General features: G+C 39.7%; 1 protein-coding gene across 2 annotated transcripts in view; it reads right to left on the bottom strand.

Moving 5' to 3' along the window:
• The window catches only part of BICRAL (BRD4 interacting chromatin remodeling complex associated protein like), a 30,808-nt gene extending 13,966 nt beyond the window's left edge, over positions 1–16,842 (bottom strand). The window contains exons 1-4 of one of the 2 annotated variants that reach the window (XM_031552376.1): positions 16,285–16,842; positions 4,489–4,537; positions 1,751–1,800; positions 1,604–1,672 (exon numbers count right to left, since the gene is read on the bottom strand). In XM_031552376.1, the coding sequence (XP_031408236.1) occupies positions 1,604–1,672; positions 1,751–1,800; positions 4,489–4,537; positions 16,285–16,608 (492 nt within the window). In that variant the 5' untranslated portion in view covers positions 16,609–16,842. Of the gene's footprint in view, positions 1–1,603; positions 1,673–1,750; positions 1,801–4,488; positions 4,538–14,835; positions 15,427–16,284 lie in introns of those variants that run through there. The other variant, XM_031552377.1, reaches the window with a different exon arrangement.
• Between the last annotated feature and the right edge of the window lie 6 nt (positions 16,843–16,848).

Genomic DNA, 16,848 nt, shown 5'->3' with positions numbered 1-16,848 from the left:
TCGTAATAACTTCGTAATAATGTATGCTATACGTAAGTTATAACGAAAAAAAAATGCAGACACTGCCTTCTCTCCATAAAGTCACCATGAATTTCATCTTGTTTGTGTTAGGTGCTGGCTGTGCATGCTTACCAGCTGGGGCACTGAACCCTTGACACCGAATTTGTAAATTCTGCAACTGAAAGGCGTTACATGGGCATCAACACAGTCAATCCTACTTCATCGTAGCAATTCTGAATGCATACAAAACCAGAATCTTCAGTATATGCAAGAATTTTAGTGACAACAGGAAGTCAGAAATATTCAACTTTTCAGGTGCCTTAAGTTACATGCAGGGCCTTTGAAGCCAACCACCAGTGGGATTTGTATGGAATACCAACACCATCTTTTCTCCCCTCCTTGGGTAGAAACCATGTGCTGAGTTGAGTGAAAAATGACTTGATCGTGAGGATGGACGAAAAAGTGCCTTGCAAAGGCACAAGAGGTAACCAGAATACAAATCCCACTCATAATTACTACCAAAAATCTCAGCTTCTGAAATACACCAAGAATTACCCCAACTTCTGCCCATCTTTTCGTGCCTATCAGAAAAATGTCAGCAAAGAACAACTAGAAAGTCTACGCTATGGCACATATAGGTCATATATTATCTTTTTTCCCCCACAGCCTCATCTTTCTTAGGATGCCACAGCATAACAGAAAGAGCAATTAACAAGAAAATCATACTGTGTATGTTAAAAAAGCTGAAAGTGGGGATGAGTAAGTCATAATAAAACAAAGAAACAGCAACAACAATAATCAACTAATGAAATAAAAGAAATATGGGTTAGAAGGAAACCACCTAGTCCAGCCTCCCATTCAAAGGAAGTCTACTGCCAACACTAGATCAGATCAGCCTTGGCCGTATCTCAAGGTACATGAAGCCCACAACATCGCTTGATCCAGTGCAGCAGCACTCCTAGCAGAAAAAGAATACTGGGGGGTTGGAACTTGGTGATCTTTAAGGTCATCTCCAATCCACGCCATTCTAGGAGATATAATTCTATGACTACTTACAACACCTAATGAATTTCAAGTGAATTCCCTAACACTGAAATTACAGGAAGAAAACATCTCCAGCTAGCTACTCAGTGTAAAGAACAAAAAAATAACATGAATTAAACTTCATAATTGCTAGCTCAGATTTTACCTAGAAATAAGGTACAAAAATATCCTACAATTCACGGAAAATGTATAAATAATACATTTTGATGTAGAAATAATACATCAGACGTAGAACAGATCTACCACATCTACAATCAATAAACTTACATGCCCAATTCACTGAATAGTGACAGTGGAGAACATTTTCACTGCTCAGCAAGTGGCTTTTGAAAATTTGCAAAAAAACGGCCCAGTAGTGCTAATGTCTTTTGATTCAGTCACTACTGAAAACCCAATAGAAATACTTGAGCAGCATGAGGTGGTTCTATGAGAACATTCAAAATTTTCAAGTGAAAAAGGTCAAAGCCCAAATTCACTTAATTCACTTTTTTAAGAGCAAAATAAAGCTGCAACAAAAGCATGCAGGTTCAAAAGCAAGATTTCTCTCCTGACTACTTACACTGGAGTTGGCGAAAATGGAATTTGAGTTGGCTACAGAATATTCTGCATTTGTCAAGTCTTCGTTGCTCTGGTAAAAAACAAAATCATGTTTAGAAACAAGACAGTAAAGGTTTTGTATGTCTCACACACAGGAAGTGCTACTTACAGATTTACTACTAGGTCCATGCAGAAAATAATTCAGTGCCTGCGGGTACCCTTAAAAAAAAAAAAAAGCAAAAAGTTACTACTTAGGTAACTCTTTCTGCTAATGAGGTGAATTTAACTGAGTCAGACACACTTAACTCACACACATCAGGTTTGTTTCACTGACCCCAGTGTAAACTTCAAAGTATACCATTTGAGGCTCCTTGTTTCTTTATCAGAATGATTTGCAGATACTGATCAGATTTACTGTCATTGCACAAAGACATTTCAAACAACTGACCACGTTAATCACAAAATCTGAGTTACACCGTTCTTTTCATGAGGGCATTACTTTCCTTCTCTCAAAACACAACATTTCACAATCTACAAAACCTAAAGAAAATACTGCAACCAAGTAACATGAGAACTAAAACAGCCACCATCTCCTCTACTGAGATTAATTATTATACCTGCTCAGCTACTGTTTAAGTCAAGGTTTTTTTTACCAGGTCAAATCTTCAAATGTGTTTTCTGACACATTAAGAAAAAGCTTGTGTTTTTCTGCCAGAGTAAAAAGCTGCACCAAGTGAAATCAACCATACAGATAACGGAATAAGTGTTACAAAACACAATTTCAGTGCATTTCACAAACCTGGCACTATCACTGAACAGAACTCAGATTTAAAACATGGTCTGACAGAACAAGTGTTGGAAATTCGAATAATTTTAAAATACCTAAATATAATTGCACATGTAGACCTCATAAAAAGCATTAAGAATGTGCTACTAGTGATTATTTTATTATAAATTATTACAAATCATTTCCCAACATGTCCATTAGCCTAAAGAGCAAAGTGACATGGAGTCTTTTAACTTCAAAACATCTTTATTAATTAAAAACAATAATAATAAAAATAAATAAAATTGAGAAACAGGAGATCCTTGTTGAAAAAAGAAGTTAATTCAAACCATCTCTCCTCTCTCCATCATCCTAGAAAATAAAAAGGAAACAAGTTAATATATCAGGCTTAACAGTCTTCTAAAAGCACAGAAACACATCTCTTATTTGGGAAAAAAATACTGCATTCATGTGTTTATCAAGTAGGTGTTAAAAAGGCAGCATTTGTCAGAGACTTTGTGGTACAATTACATTTACAACACACAAGTAGCTACATACGTTGCAAGCAAAAAAATCATTTTCATAGTAGAAGTTCCAAGAATTCAGGAGAAAGATCACTGTATGAGATCACAAGGTCTGTCACACTTATTTTACTGATACATTATCAAGCCATTTAATAGTAACTTCGCTCACTGGATTTAAGTCATGAAACACACAATTAAAAAGGGAGAATATTTCATCACCTTCAATAATGGCTTTAATAACAAAGGAATTTTAGAAGGCACTTACCAAAAACCAAAGATGCTGCTGTCCATTCTTCTAGATGCTTACAACAGTAATTGCTGTGAGCACCAGGAAAAATGCTGTAATTTTTCAAACGCTCATATAGACAGAGAGCACTTCATTTTCTGGACCACGTGTGAATTTGTACCAGGATCCTCATGATTCACACTCACGGCTCAGTACTTAATTATCCAATGCAGCCAATTACCATCTTCATATTAAAGCAGGATGACTTTTCATTTTTCATTTCAGCTACAGTCAATAATCTCGCAGAGTACACGACACAGAACGTAACTGTGATCCACTCCAGCCAACATTTTGTTGTAGCATCCACAGAGTAATCCCTAAATTACAGAAGCCATTGCGATAGCATTTTGTTTTTTCTCAAGTTCTCACTGGTTTTGCAGGAAGTCTTCAATGCATAAGAAATGTGGAAAACCTATTTATCTACTACATGTAACACAGTATTAAAAAAAAAAACTTGTATGAAATAGATGCCACATTTTAATACCTGCTACATAACCAATGCCATACTAATATTTCATAGAGTTTGAACAAAAGTACCACATATGAGATGTTTCCTCTCATGTTTTAAATGTATTACAGCACATTACCTGTTCTCAAATACTTGATGTGAATGTCAGCCAAGCAAAGTTAACCTGCCATTTATACAACTGACAAAAATCTTGCATTGCAGTAATCTAGCTATTGTATTATGAGATACTTATATGGAAGATCTTACTGCAAATAAATCTGTAATTTATATTTCAAAAAAAAGCAAAATACCCAACTTGATTAAAATCAGCACTTTTTGAGCAAAACGGTAACAAATCCTTGTTTGTTGTGGATACATTACAGTACCAGGTAGCACTTCTAGTATTTTTATGCAAACACAAGTTACTAGTAGAAATTAAGGATTTTGTTTGTTTTTCTTTAAGAAAATTACATAATCTTACTTTTCTCTTTAAAATACAAAGACTGTCAAGAAAGTTTCCAGCTCCACCACTCAAAAAGCTTTTTTTTTTTTTAAAACCCCTAAAAAACAGTTCTCTGCAATGAAGTCTGTAACAACATCCCTACTAGTGTGCTTCTGCAATGACCCTGCATTACCATTAACTGAAAAGAGACTTCAGCTTCCACGCCCATTCATTCCTTAGCTGCTCTTGAGAATAACCCCAACAAGTGGAGTGTCATCTAGCATGAAGTGGGACTGAAGGTCATATTATACATACACCTCCATGAAGGGAAGCACAGCTTCATTTCATTTCAACATAGCATAGCTACTCATCTTATTTGCAAGTCACTTAGTATTGATATGATACCCAACCTTCCTGAAGAATTACACAGGCAAAACTTACCCAATAAGATCAAGGAGACAGGATTCATCATCGTCATCATCCATGACAACTAGAAGGAAAAGGCAGAGGATAGATATTCAGCACACACCAGAGAACATATTACTTTCAACACCAAAAATATTTTACAATATCTCAATGGTTTTTATCAAAGAGTTTATGGGAGTTGACAGACATTTATTGTTGCCGGAGTTGTTAAGTATTGACAAGCATATTCTACAGAGATCTACACAAACTCAATAAGTTTCTTTCAAAATCAAATTCAGTCACACGTCATGATCTACAAAACTCCATGCAATACCATTATTTTGGGATTTTTCATTTTATTGCAGTTGTTACTTTTTTTTTTTTTAATAATGCTCAGCTATTGCTAGTCACAATACACCCAATTTCCGTTTCTCCTTAACAGCACTCAAGAGTGTACTTACACAAACTTGCAATTAATAGTACAGAGTTCTAAGAATCCCTTTAAAAACAGGTGGGCAATTCATTTGCATGAGTCAAACTGAACATAGGCATCCACTGTGGCATAGAGCATTTTTAGTCTCACAGCATCCCAGTCACCAACTCTTGTACTCACTGATTAATCAGATTAGTAACCTGTAACAGATACGCTCCCTCATTTTTCCTGATTGCTGCTCCTTTGAAGCTTCCATCTGCATGACCCTGGCTCTCCCATTTACTGTAACTCTCCAAATCTCAAAGACTGTAACATCTTCTCCACTTCCTGTCGGTAACTCTCACAATCTCTTTATCTTCCCTTACTCCCTGCAGAGATCCCAGCTAATCAACTGATGATAGCATCTCCTATACCTCTTTATACCTTGGCATTCCATTCAGTTATCCAACATCATCCACACAATATCATATAATCAAATCAAACTGATTCCTGCCATGCCTGTGTTTTTCTCAGCTCCCCTTAAAACTTTGCCACCATATTTAACACTGAAATTTATAATTCTAGTTAGATTAAAATAGATTGAAGCCAATCTCTTATGTCAAAACATAACCCCCGACCAGCTCTACACACATCATTCTGTGGGCTCTCATGACTGTTCACAGTGATTGAAATGAAGGGACCTGTCTCACAGGAGGCTGAAAGCACTGGGACTGTTCCATCAAAAGAACAGAAGGCTCGGGGGCGATCTTAGCAGTGGGTAGAAATGCCTGATGGAAGGACATAAGGAAGACAGCCAAATTTTCGTCAGTGGTATCCAGCAAAAGAGGCAAGGGATACAACATGTTTCTGTTTAAACTTAAGAAAAAATTATTTTCCTGTGAGGCTGTCAAACAGTGGTGCAGACTGCCCAATGAGGCTGTGGAGTATTTGTCTCAGAACAAATACAACCCTGATGATGCAGCCCTGTGCAGCCTGCCTTGGCTGGCACTCCTGCCAGCAGGACATTGGACAAGGCATTCCCAGAGTCCTTTCCACCTCAACTGCCCCAATTCTGTAATCTCTTTCTATTCCTCAGTGATTTTGAAGCTAGCTTCTAGCTCATACTAACAGAAAATACCCCAGCCCTTATGCTGTGCAGCCCCACGCTTATTGACTGACAACATGCAGCAGAGGATTGGTTACTGCAAGGATGCCTCACTATCTCTGCTCCAACAGAACAGGAAAGCAGACCGTGCCTACAGCCAACGACTTGAAACATTAGACAAAAAATCAGCAATCATGAGCTGACTCTGCATTTTAAGAAAAATACTCTTGCCCATGATTCAGTAGCACATCTGCTTGCTGCTGCAAACCAGCAGCATAAATGCTGGTCTTGCAACTGAATGCTAAGCAAACTATAAGACATTTTATAATGTGGCTGAATTTAAATGCAGATGTGCATTAGCAAGAACAAATCAGTAAGTGATTAGCATTCTGCTTTAATAGCACTGTTAACACTTCTTACAGGAAGCTATTATTTCCTTATGCAGCATATTCAGCTCTCAAAAGCAGGTTCCAAAGACTCCTAGCTAAACGAAGGGAGAAGGAGAAAAATAAAAATAAAAACAGGATTTTTTTTTTTTCCACACTGCACGCCTACTTTTAAAAATCCCATTCCATATCACTATGGTAACACTAACACTGCTACTTGAAATCAGTAAAACTCCTTCATTTCACCAAACCAAACATTCTATGCAACCATACAATAAAGGCTTACCATTGTGGGAAATTCCAAGTAACCACACAGAACTTTGTTCAACCACTATTCCAATGGGTATTATAACTACTAGCACAAATGAGATGTATTTGCTAAGTTGACCAAACTCTTAAAAACTCACATTTATAAAAATTGCAAGAGGAAAAAAAAATTACAAGAAAATGATAAGGAGAAAAAATCTTAACAGTAATACATACTTTCTACTATTCAGCCCTACTGCTAAGCATACAGCTCACCTGATTAGAAAAGTGTATTTCTATGTTTTTCCTCACTCAATACACAAGAAAAATCTACCCAACTTACAGTAAGTTCCTACCAGTCTACAAGACAATATAGACAAAAATGAAGGAAACAGATACATTTTTGTAAACTCCATGATTAGCTACCAGTCCTCCCAGAAGCACACCTATCATGCTCTAACAAAATTCTTGCCATCACTCAGCAGAATCCTTACAGCAGCATTCAGTTGAAGAGCTTGCTGCGTTCTCAACACCTTGAAAACCACAAATAAACAAAAAAACCAACCATCACTACCACCTCAACATCCCCCCAGCAAGGGTTGTGTAACACCGCACTGATGTGATGCAGGATGGTAGCGTGTCTGTGAAATACCGCAGGACCAACATGCAGTTGGAACACCACTCACAGGTATGTGGTCTGTGAGGGAAAAGTCAAGTTCATAACCAAGCCACATGAGCTCACTTCCTATTTAGAATAAATTCTGTTTGCATTTCACGATGTGTACCCAAGGTCTACCTGAACCACGTAACTGCACATCTAATTCCTTTTAACTGACGCCAATTTTCAATGATCATTTGTGTTCTGCTAATTTCAGGACAGCAACAGAACAGGGGCACAATCAAGTTAAATAATTGTACAGCCATCCCTTTGGTCTTTCTTTAGAAAAGGGACAACGCACACGATCTTGACAAAAATTATCATGTAAAATTGTAACAGCCTATCCTATGAAATTTCCTTAATGTGCTTTTTACAGCGTAAACAGTAGAAAAGCTTACTGCTTTTTCTTTCCAGCTATCCTTTTTGTCTTTTTATACCCAAGCTACATAAATTTAGTGTGTAACTAGTCCTCACCAGTATTTGTTAACACAGTGGACAAAATTACTGATGTATGAAATGTGTACAACCCACACTACCAAGACAGCATGAAAATATAACACAGTGAGTGAGAACTAGAGGATGAGAGCTGCACAGCCCAGACCAGCAGCCTGCCAAGCTCCATGTGTGCAACCCAAGGGACACATTAGAGGAAAACATTAGAACCTCAGCAGTCCGTGCATATAATTTATAAATAAACATACATATATTGGGAGTGATTGAAACGTGTGGAGACCACTGGCACAGGCTTATTTCTGGCTTTGGGTCAGCTGGCTGGGGCCTTAGGCCATGGGCGGGGGCATGAGACCTGGCAGGGCCTAGCAGGGTGCCCCAGTGAGACAGACAGCTGGGGGAAACGTCTGCACAGCCTCATAGGCAGCTGCCACACAGTACCCTAACATAGATCATTATCATCAATACAGTTCAACAGCGTATTTTAATTGAAACACTCAGTTTTTCAAACTGAGCCCTGCCAGTGCTTCCAACTGACTTACCAAGTGCAAATCCCACCTAATTAAGTCACTACCCAATTGATACTCCCTGAAACATGCCTCATGGCGCCTGGAGAAGACAACTTGCCTATTTGTAGCTAATCCCTACTAACTGCTGGAAAATCACCAGGCTGCCCTTTATTGCACACTCCCAAACAAATTATTAGAGAAAGCAAAAACCATTAAGGTGGCAAGGAACTACCAGCTATGCAGGCCAATCCTTTGAGGCACTGTAATTCAGCGGCCTGAAAGCCTCCATCTTCCTTCCAACAGTCCAAGGTAACTGCAGAACAGACCAACAACGAGCCCTCAGGTCCACCTTCCCCCCATCAGCCCCAGGCTTTCAACTAGCACATAAAATTGATCTGATAAAATACACTGATCTGTTTCAGCTTGAATGAGCTTCCTGGCCTGGTTTTGACTTGCCACAGAGCAACAAGAGCACTTGTGAGGCCCAATCTGAAATACTGTGTTCAGTTTTGAACTCACTCTAAGACAAACTCAGCAGTCCAGCAGTGAGCAAACAACATTGGGAAGCACCTAGAGCACAGCACTAGCGAAGTCTGAGGGGAGCATGTTTCCTTAGTCTGGACATCAGGAGGCTAAAGCAGGCACTAACTGCAGTCTTCCTGTTACCTTTGGCAAGAGCCAATGCCTGCAACATGGAAAGCTCAACTGGAAATGAGGAAAAAAGTTAATGAACGAGAAGGTTCAAGCACAACAGCTGTGGAATGACTGTCTTTGCCTATCTTCAAAACTCACATGAATCTGACTTCAAAGCTAGAGCAGGGAACTGGACCAGGTAACCTCTCAAGTGTCCCTTTATAATTTCATTACAAACTTCATACGAAACTTCACATATGAATCAGTAAAATATTATTTTTGGATCTTATAAAAACTCAATAGTGGCTACTACAGAAAGGCAACGTGTATAGCAGTAGTTTTCAAAAATGTGGTAAGAACAACACTAAAGCTTGGTAAGTAAATGCATTTATATGTAAACTCACAACTTCCATGCAACTACACAGTAACAGCTCCTGACTGGCAGCACACGGACCCATGAATCTGAGACTCAGCAGTAGCACTTGGAAATCAATGTTTTAAACAAGGCAATGACTTCAGTAATTACAGTGGAAAAAAGTCACACGAAGAAGATCTCGGCAGCATTAAGACTGATTCTACATCATTTGCAGGGACAAAACACCCAGAGTTTAAGTCCTTCCCTGACTCAAACTTTCACCACAACTGCCAAGCATGGTGCCAGTGTTTTTTCTCAGCATGCTTCTAAACTAGGAAAACAAAAATGATGCCATTTCACCACGTATTAGGTAATGTGCACCATCTATTCAGTATTCACTTCAGCTTGCTGTGGTGCTGAGACTACCACCTCGAACCTACTGCTGGTTGTCATGCAGACTCCTGACAGAGCAGCCCCTGTGCACACTGAAGAAAACCAGGGCTGCAGAACCTCACCTATGTTCTCTGCAGCACAGTAGTATAACAACACAAACCAAACCCTCAGCTAGTTAATACAGCCTTGTTCCTTGCAAATGGAATAGTTTCAGATTGTTTAGCACATTTTCTTAACTAAGCAAGCACGTTAACCAGTTTAAAAGCTGTTTATCACATCCGTCTCTTCATTTTCAAGACGTTGACTTCTACTCAGAAGATGAAAAACAACACCTATTCTGAGGTACTTCCACTTCCCCTCAGTCAGTGTAAAAATTATGTGCACCAGAACGATGACACATCAGTCAATAAAAGAGTGTAAATATTTCTTTTTAAGTGATTGCAAATAAAAAACTCCCTAATTTTACTCAGGCAAAAACACAGAAGACAACTATTAAAAAGTTGTCATTCTAGAACAAAGAAGAAGAAAGAAAAATGAACTTTTGAAGTGTACTTTGCAAAATAAAAGGGCTCAGCTACTCTCCTACAAACCAAGCTGTGCTCGTATTCTATGATGTAAATATTTCTCACATTTTCTCTTCCAGAGTAATCCATGAAAAGCAACTATTGCGCAGTTGCAAAATCTACCAAAAGCTATACTTCAAAGAGTTCACAAAGGAAGAAATTTGGGATCCTAACCCAACAACATAATGCATTTTGCAAGTGTGAATTATTTTCTGCACTGAATATCTTTTTCTGTATTGAAAATCTTCATCTTTTAAGATGAACTTACAATGCTTGAAATTAGCTGTGGAATTCTGAATTTAAAGTATCAGTACTCTCAACGGCTTTCTGTATGTGACAGTATGGGAGGAAATCTGCAATTTCAAACATTCAGAAGAACAATGCAAAACCTCTCTTTGTGGTAAAACTACACCACAAAAATGGGAACTACTCTGGACTTAGATAAAAAGCAGCAATCACAATGCACACACACTACCTCATATGAAATACGTAACCTGTACAAAAGTATACATCCTCACAGTTTCTGAGATTTGGTAGGTGATGAACACCTGAAAAGATGGGTAGGCTATATATAATAGTTACACACCAGTTCCATATAAAGAAGGGCAAATAAAAACATACTCTAGAGCTCAGACAGCCTACAATAAGCTGTTCATTCATCCCTTAAATTTCATTTCCCATAAACATACCATAAAAAATTAGTCTCAATTTGAGTTTGGCAAGCACCTTAAGGTACGAAGCTTCCAAACACTACAGTGATATTTTATTTATAAAAAATAGAAATGTTCACTTCAGTTATTAATAGCACATATGATAGGGAAAGTTAATGCAGCCACAGTCAAGCACTCTAACTATTTGTGAATCCTCAGCACAGATCTCTAAAATCTCGTTTCCCTTGGATACACAAATTCAGAATTGAATTCTTTATTTATTCAATACAATATTTTCCTACAAGCTTTTCATGGCAACACCATATCCTGACAATATTTTAATCTGAGAGCTTTCATTCTCAAAATCCCACAGAGAAAATCCAAAATAACTCATAACCTAGAGCACAGGATGCTCACTGACCCCATTGGATTCACAGGGTTGAACACCCAGCTCAACCCACTTCCCCTGCAGAGACCTCCCTATCACCATACCACTGCCTGTTCTGGGCTCTATCTTCAAGCTCTCCATCATGCACAGTTCTTCAGGAATCTCAACACTCCTAAAATATTTTGAAACGACATCAGGAATCAATCATTCCTCAATTTATTAATTAACTGCAAATTAATACTTTCCAATGCCATTCTAGACCATATTAATTTTAAAAACAAAAAACTATGGTATATCTTACCACAGGTGTGATACAACCAAGATAGTACCAGTTGACATTGCATTACTGCCCATAATTGAAAGCTGAGCAGAGCTTTCTATTCCTTTCAGTTAATAGGTTTGGGAAATTAACTGAAATTTGAATATGATAAATTGACACCTGTAACAAACCTAGCAGAGCACTTCATAACACTGTCCCAAAGGCCACACTGATCACATTGCCAGTCTCGTTCTTGTCAAAGCTAAAGGAGATTCTGTCACCTATCTACCAATCTAACAAGATTTTCTGGTAGACAATATCTCAACAAACTCAAGCTTCAATATCAGGACTTAAAATTCCACACCCAGTTGAAATTTACAGAAACGTTGAGTTCCACCCAAGAGAAGGCAACACATCAGCCCCTACCACAACAATCAGTGAAGTTGACTTAATTTGGAGTGCATTAATGAATACCCATCTCCACCCTTCCATAATACTACTAACAACAGAAATGCTTTTGTATCAAGTTTTGACAGAGATTTGCCCATTCTTTCTTTCCTTTTTGGTGAACACTCCCTCAGTCAAAAGGAAAATCAGAAGAAGCTCTGCAATATTTTAAAACTTCTACAAGTAAAGAAGCTAAAAGAATAAAACTGACAGTCCATATGTGCTGGTTAATAGTTACTTTTTATTTTTTTCTCAACAAATATTTTTCAACCATTCTCCATCAAAATAGAGACACAGCAGATAGTTTTTCCAATGAAAAAAACAGGTAAAAGAACATTAGAAAATAAAGATTCACAAGTTCATTTAATTATGAGATTTTCTTGAAAAAAATATTAGTTAAGGTCACAGTGTTCACACTCCCAAATTTATACAAGGGCTTTACCAACACTGCTGATTTCAGCTTTCCAATTCAAGCAGTTGCAGGTTGCAGTACGGTTTATGAATTTTGCAGATTTTCCTCTACTGTAAGAAAACAAAGCATGCTTGTTTCTGTATACAATCTCCATGCTTGTTCTGTGCAGATTATGTCACCACAAAAAAAAACTCTGCAACCAGAAGTGGAGTCTGTTCCAACATGTGGGAATCAAATGTTGTTTCTGCATTAGAATTGGATAATATTTTTTTTTATTTCATGATCTCCACTCTCATAGTTTTTAGGAGTCCTTCTACTTAACTTGGGAAAGATCTCTGATAATTTACATCACTTATCGTCTAGATGAACCTTCCCAGGAATGCACGCTCCGTATATAGGTGTATATATGTATATTTTGTCATACACAGTGCAAGAATATCCTGCATGAGATCAAACCAGAGAACAAGCCATGGCATGCCCAAGGAAGCGCCTGAAGAGACATCGGAAGGCCTGGCATCATTCCTACCCCCTCTCCCCCCCAGTGCTCTTTGTTTAACGAAGGCTTTGAAGAAAATCACCGTACCAATAGGACAAGAAGAGCACCTAGACATCTTGGAAATAACAAGATGACAGGACTGACACCAGATAACAAATAAATTAACAAGTAAATAACAAATGTAAACCTTCTGATAAGATTGTGAACTTGGAGTACCCAGCCAGTGGGGAAACAGGGGAATGGGGGAGGCAAGAGGAAGAAAACAGGGTATAAAGACAGCCATGTTGTGTCCATAGGCGCGCTCCTGCTTGCGTGACGCTCGCCACTGCAATCGCGAATAAAATCTGCTTTTATCAGAGATACCGTCCTGACAAAATTATTTGGACATTTCCAACAAACAGAGCTACTATAATAAATTATCCCAGCTGTCTGGACAGAATGAATTACAGCATCAGAAAAGCAATTATACCTGGACTATATCTATTACTTAGAGAGGGATGTCAGTTTTGCTCTCCACTGCTACATCTACATTAAAAAACACTACCCATTAGACTTACTGTAAGTCTAACACAGCATGAAAAGACACAATCAGTGACCATCAGAACCACATCATGCATAAAACATAACTGCAGTTATGCAGGATTTTTCCTGAAATTGACATGGAGTTACACTAGCAAAACTCTGAAGACTTATGTAGCAGGCAATGCCCAAGCAGAATAACAACATGCTCACACCTACCAAGATCTTCAACTCAGGACTATGCACTTACCTACATTTCTAAGTTTTGTGGGCACAAAAGGGTTTTTGAAGGAAATGCAGCTTATACTAGTAGAGCTGGCTTGGTTCTTCTGCTTGTATTTTTCCCTCTCCCCCCCACCGCATAATATAACTAAATATATAAACTATACTGGGGGGGGGGAGAAAAAAAAGAAAAAAAAGACACTGGCAGGGTCGGAGAACAGGAAAAACTAACTTCTGTAAAGGTCACGTAATTAGTAAGATAGAGCACAACCGCTTCTGTAAAAAGTACAACTACACAGCAGTGACCACACCTAAGACCACAAACATGCTTCCTTTTCCATTTTCAACTCAAGAACATTCTAATATCATATTGTGCAAGTACTCATACTGCAACCACACACAGTGAAAACACATCCAGTATGTATCGGCAGCATACTGGTGAACAAGCCACCGTGCACAACTGGACCAGACTATCAATGCCATGAGCTCCTGCACTCCTCAATCAACACAGCAAGGTGAGGACACAAAGCACTACTTAAAACAAAACAAAGCTTTTCATCTCAGATCTGGACAAAGAAACATAGTAGGTATGCAGAAATATACTTCACCTATTCATTTTAGATACATCTAATTTCTAGCTGACAAAGATTTCAACTCAAGCATATGTTTAACTTTAATGGAAGCATGTTGGCGCAGTATGCGTACACAAGATCTCTTTCACACTGGGAAAATACTCATTTTATCAGATTTCCTCATTAGTTTAAAAAAAATTATGAAAACCAGACAAAAATCAGCAAATCTTTAGTGCTTTACTGCATAAAAATATATTTGCACTAAAAAAAAATAAAATAGAATAACTTCTGTCTTATTCCCAAGGTTGTTAGCAAAGATACAAAGTAATTGCTTCAAGGACAGGTCAGTGTCATGTATTAAAGATTTCTGAAATAATGAGAGAATACTACACTCCACACTTACATTTTAAAGTAATTTATTAAGAGTTTTGGCAGGTGGATCACTAAAAAACTGAGACATTAACAAAGCTGTCCCCAAGACTTCAGAAGGGAGTTTATACACAGGTAACTTTTTTCCAGAGCATTTCAAGCAATAACAACGTGCATTTCACTAGAAATGCAACGTAAAACCCTCCATGACCAACACGTGAAGGATTTAACCTCAAATGAAAAAAAACCTCCCACTTCCTCAGAAATGAGCAAGAGCCGTGGGGAGTCCTTTTAAAATCATGTTTAGAAAAGCATTTAAGAATCGAGCATTCCACCCACCTTAGTGGGCTCAGCATGAGTTGGTCTGGTAGCATCCTTGCTATTCCTGTATGCAGATGTTGCTGTTAAACCACGAGCACCAACCATATTACATAGTCAGGACATTTGAAAAAAAGGAATAATAACAACTTTGGATGATTTAGGTGTAAGGCCAGACAAAAACGAAACACACTGTTATCAAGGAAGTGAGTTGTTTACCCACGCACCAAAGCTACTTGCACTTGAATTGTTGCAAACATTTTTACAAGTATTAAAGGTGCTTTACCAATGATTACTTCGCCTCACATGCTGCAATTAAGTACCTAACAAAGGTGAGTTGCCCCTTTAATTGTATCCCATAATTTCTGTCTCAACAGAAGGGAACGTTCTTTCGAATCCTTTTTCCTTGTAAGCCCTGAACACACCTCGTGCCAAGAAACACGCGTTTGATAGGTACAAAAGGCAGCTAAGGGGTGATCTTTGGAGCAGAGACCTCTGAGATGAGAGACACGGGTGACAAAGGAGAAAGGAGCTGCCTGCAGGAGCCCTCCTTTGTGCCCCCCGAGCACACAACAGCCAACAATCCCTCGCCTCTCTTCCCACAGCGCACAGAGGGAACCTCGTATACCGCTTTCTCAAGCACAGCAGAAAACTCGCGGCTGGGATACGTAGGGGCACTTCTGTCTGCCCGGGAAGACAACGCTTCCTACACAGACGGCCGACACAGGCGCGGCGGCAACGCCCCAACCGGCTCAGCGACAGCAGCGAGGGCCTTAAAATGGCGCCCGTGGGGGAGGAGAATCACTGCGAAACTGCGCAACAAACGCTGGCAGGAAGCCAGACAGCGCCATCTTCCCGGCTCTGCCCTACTCTCCCTCGCAGGCACAGTCGCTCGGCACAGGCTGGCAGCGGTGCCCGGCCGCAGCTCCGGCAGCCCTCTGCCCTTCAGCTCGGCGTTAGGGAGCCCGGAGCTGTGCAGGGAGCTGGGAAACAGAACAGGCCTCAGCACCTCCTTCCTTCTCCCGCTGTTAAATATTTAATAGTAATTCCGAATACGTTTAAACGTTCGCCATACGGCTCTGCCCCGCTTTTATATTAATGCGTTATGGCTTTATTATCCGTGAGAGAACCCTGCAGCTGATAGCAGGAGCGCATGAGGAACAGAGGCATTGCTGCACCCATCGCCCCGCTCCCCTCTACGTCCGCCAAAGGTTGTTTTATCCACGAGCACAAAGTATTTACAAAAGCACTACTGGTCCTAAGGAAAACAGTCCCGATCGCACAAATAAACGCATCTGCCCAGAAGGGAAAAAAAGAGCGGCTGGCTCCAGAAATAGACGGTTTATTGTTAGATTTTAAAAGGCACAGTGCAATATTCTCTCCCTGAAAAAAAAATAAAAATAAAAAATAAAAAATAATAATAAATTTTAAAAAGACGACACCGCGGAGGGCAGCCCCAGCAGGACCTACCGCCCGGGGCTCCGCGCACCCCCAAAAAGCGCCGTGTCCATCGCGGCTGGCAGCGGCAGGCACCGAGCGGCTTGGAGGAAACGGCAAAGCAAGCACCGAACGAAACGAATCGAATCTAGTGGCGGCACCGAAAGCGAGGAAAAGAGCGAAAAATAAATCCCCAGAAGGCGCAAAGCTGAGCCACGAGCTGCGAGAAGTGACGGGATTAGGGTGGCGGCGAGCGGCCGGGCAGAGGGACGCATCGAGCCGGGAGGGAAAAAGGGAAAAAAGGAGAGAAAAATTCTTCTCGGCGCCGCGGCCGGCAGCGAGACGGCACGTCTCCATTTTCCCGAGCAGGAGGAAGAACGAGTGTTTCACAGACCACAGAGCTTTAGAGAAAAGCAAAGAAACGAGGGGGGAAAAAAAGAGGGAGGAGATTTGAAAAGATTATTTTTCTTTCTCCCTCACACACTCTCTCCATCCCCTCTCTCCCTCACTCTCTCTCTCTCACACACACACACACACACACTCTCCCTCCTCTCCTTTTCCATCCCTCTCTCGATGGCCATCAAGGGGGCGGAAAAT

Source organism: Meleagris gallopavo, chromosome 2 (assembly GCF_000146605.3).
Source record: "Meleagris gallopavo isolate NT-WF06-2002-E0010 breed Aviagen turkey brand Nicholas breeding stock chromosome 2, Turkey_5.1, whole genome shotgun sequence".
Taxonomy (NCBI): domain Eukaryota; kingdom Metazoa; phylum Chordata; class Aves; order Galliformes; family Phasianidae; genus Meleagris; species Meleagris gallopavo.
Note: the sequence above shows the minus strand (reverse complement) of the source record. Positions and strands in the feature narration are given on the sequence as shown.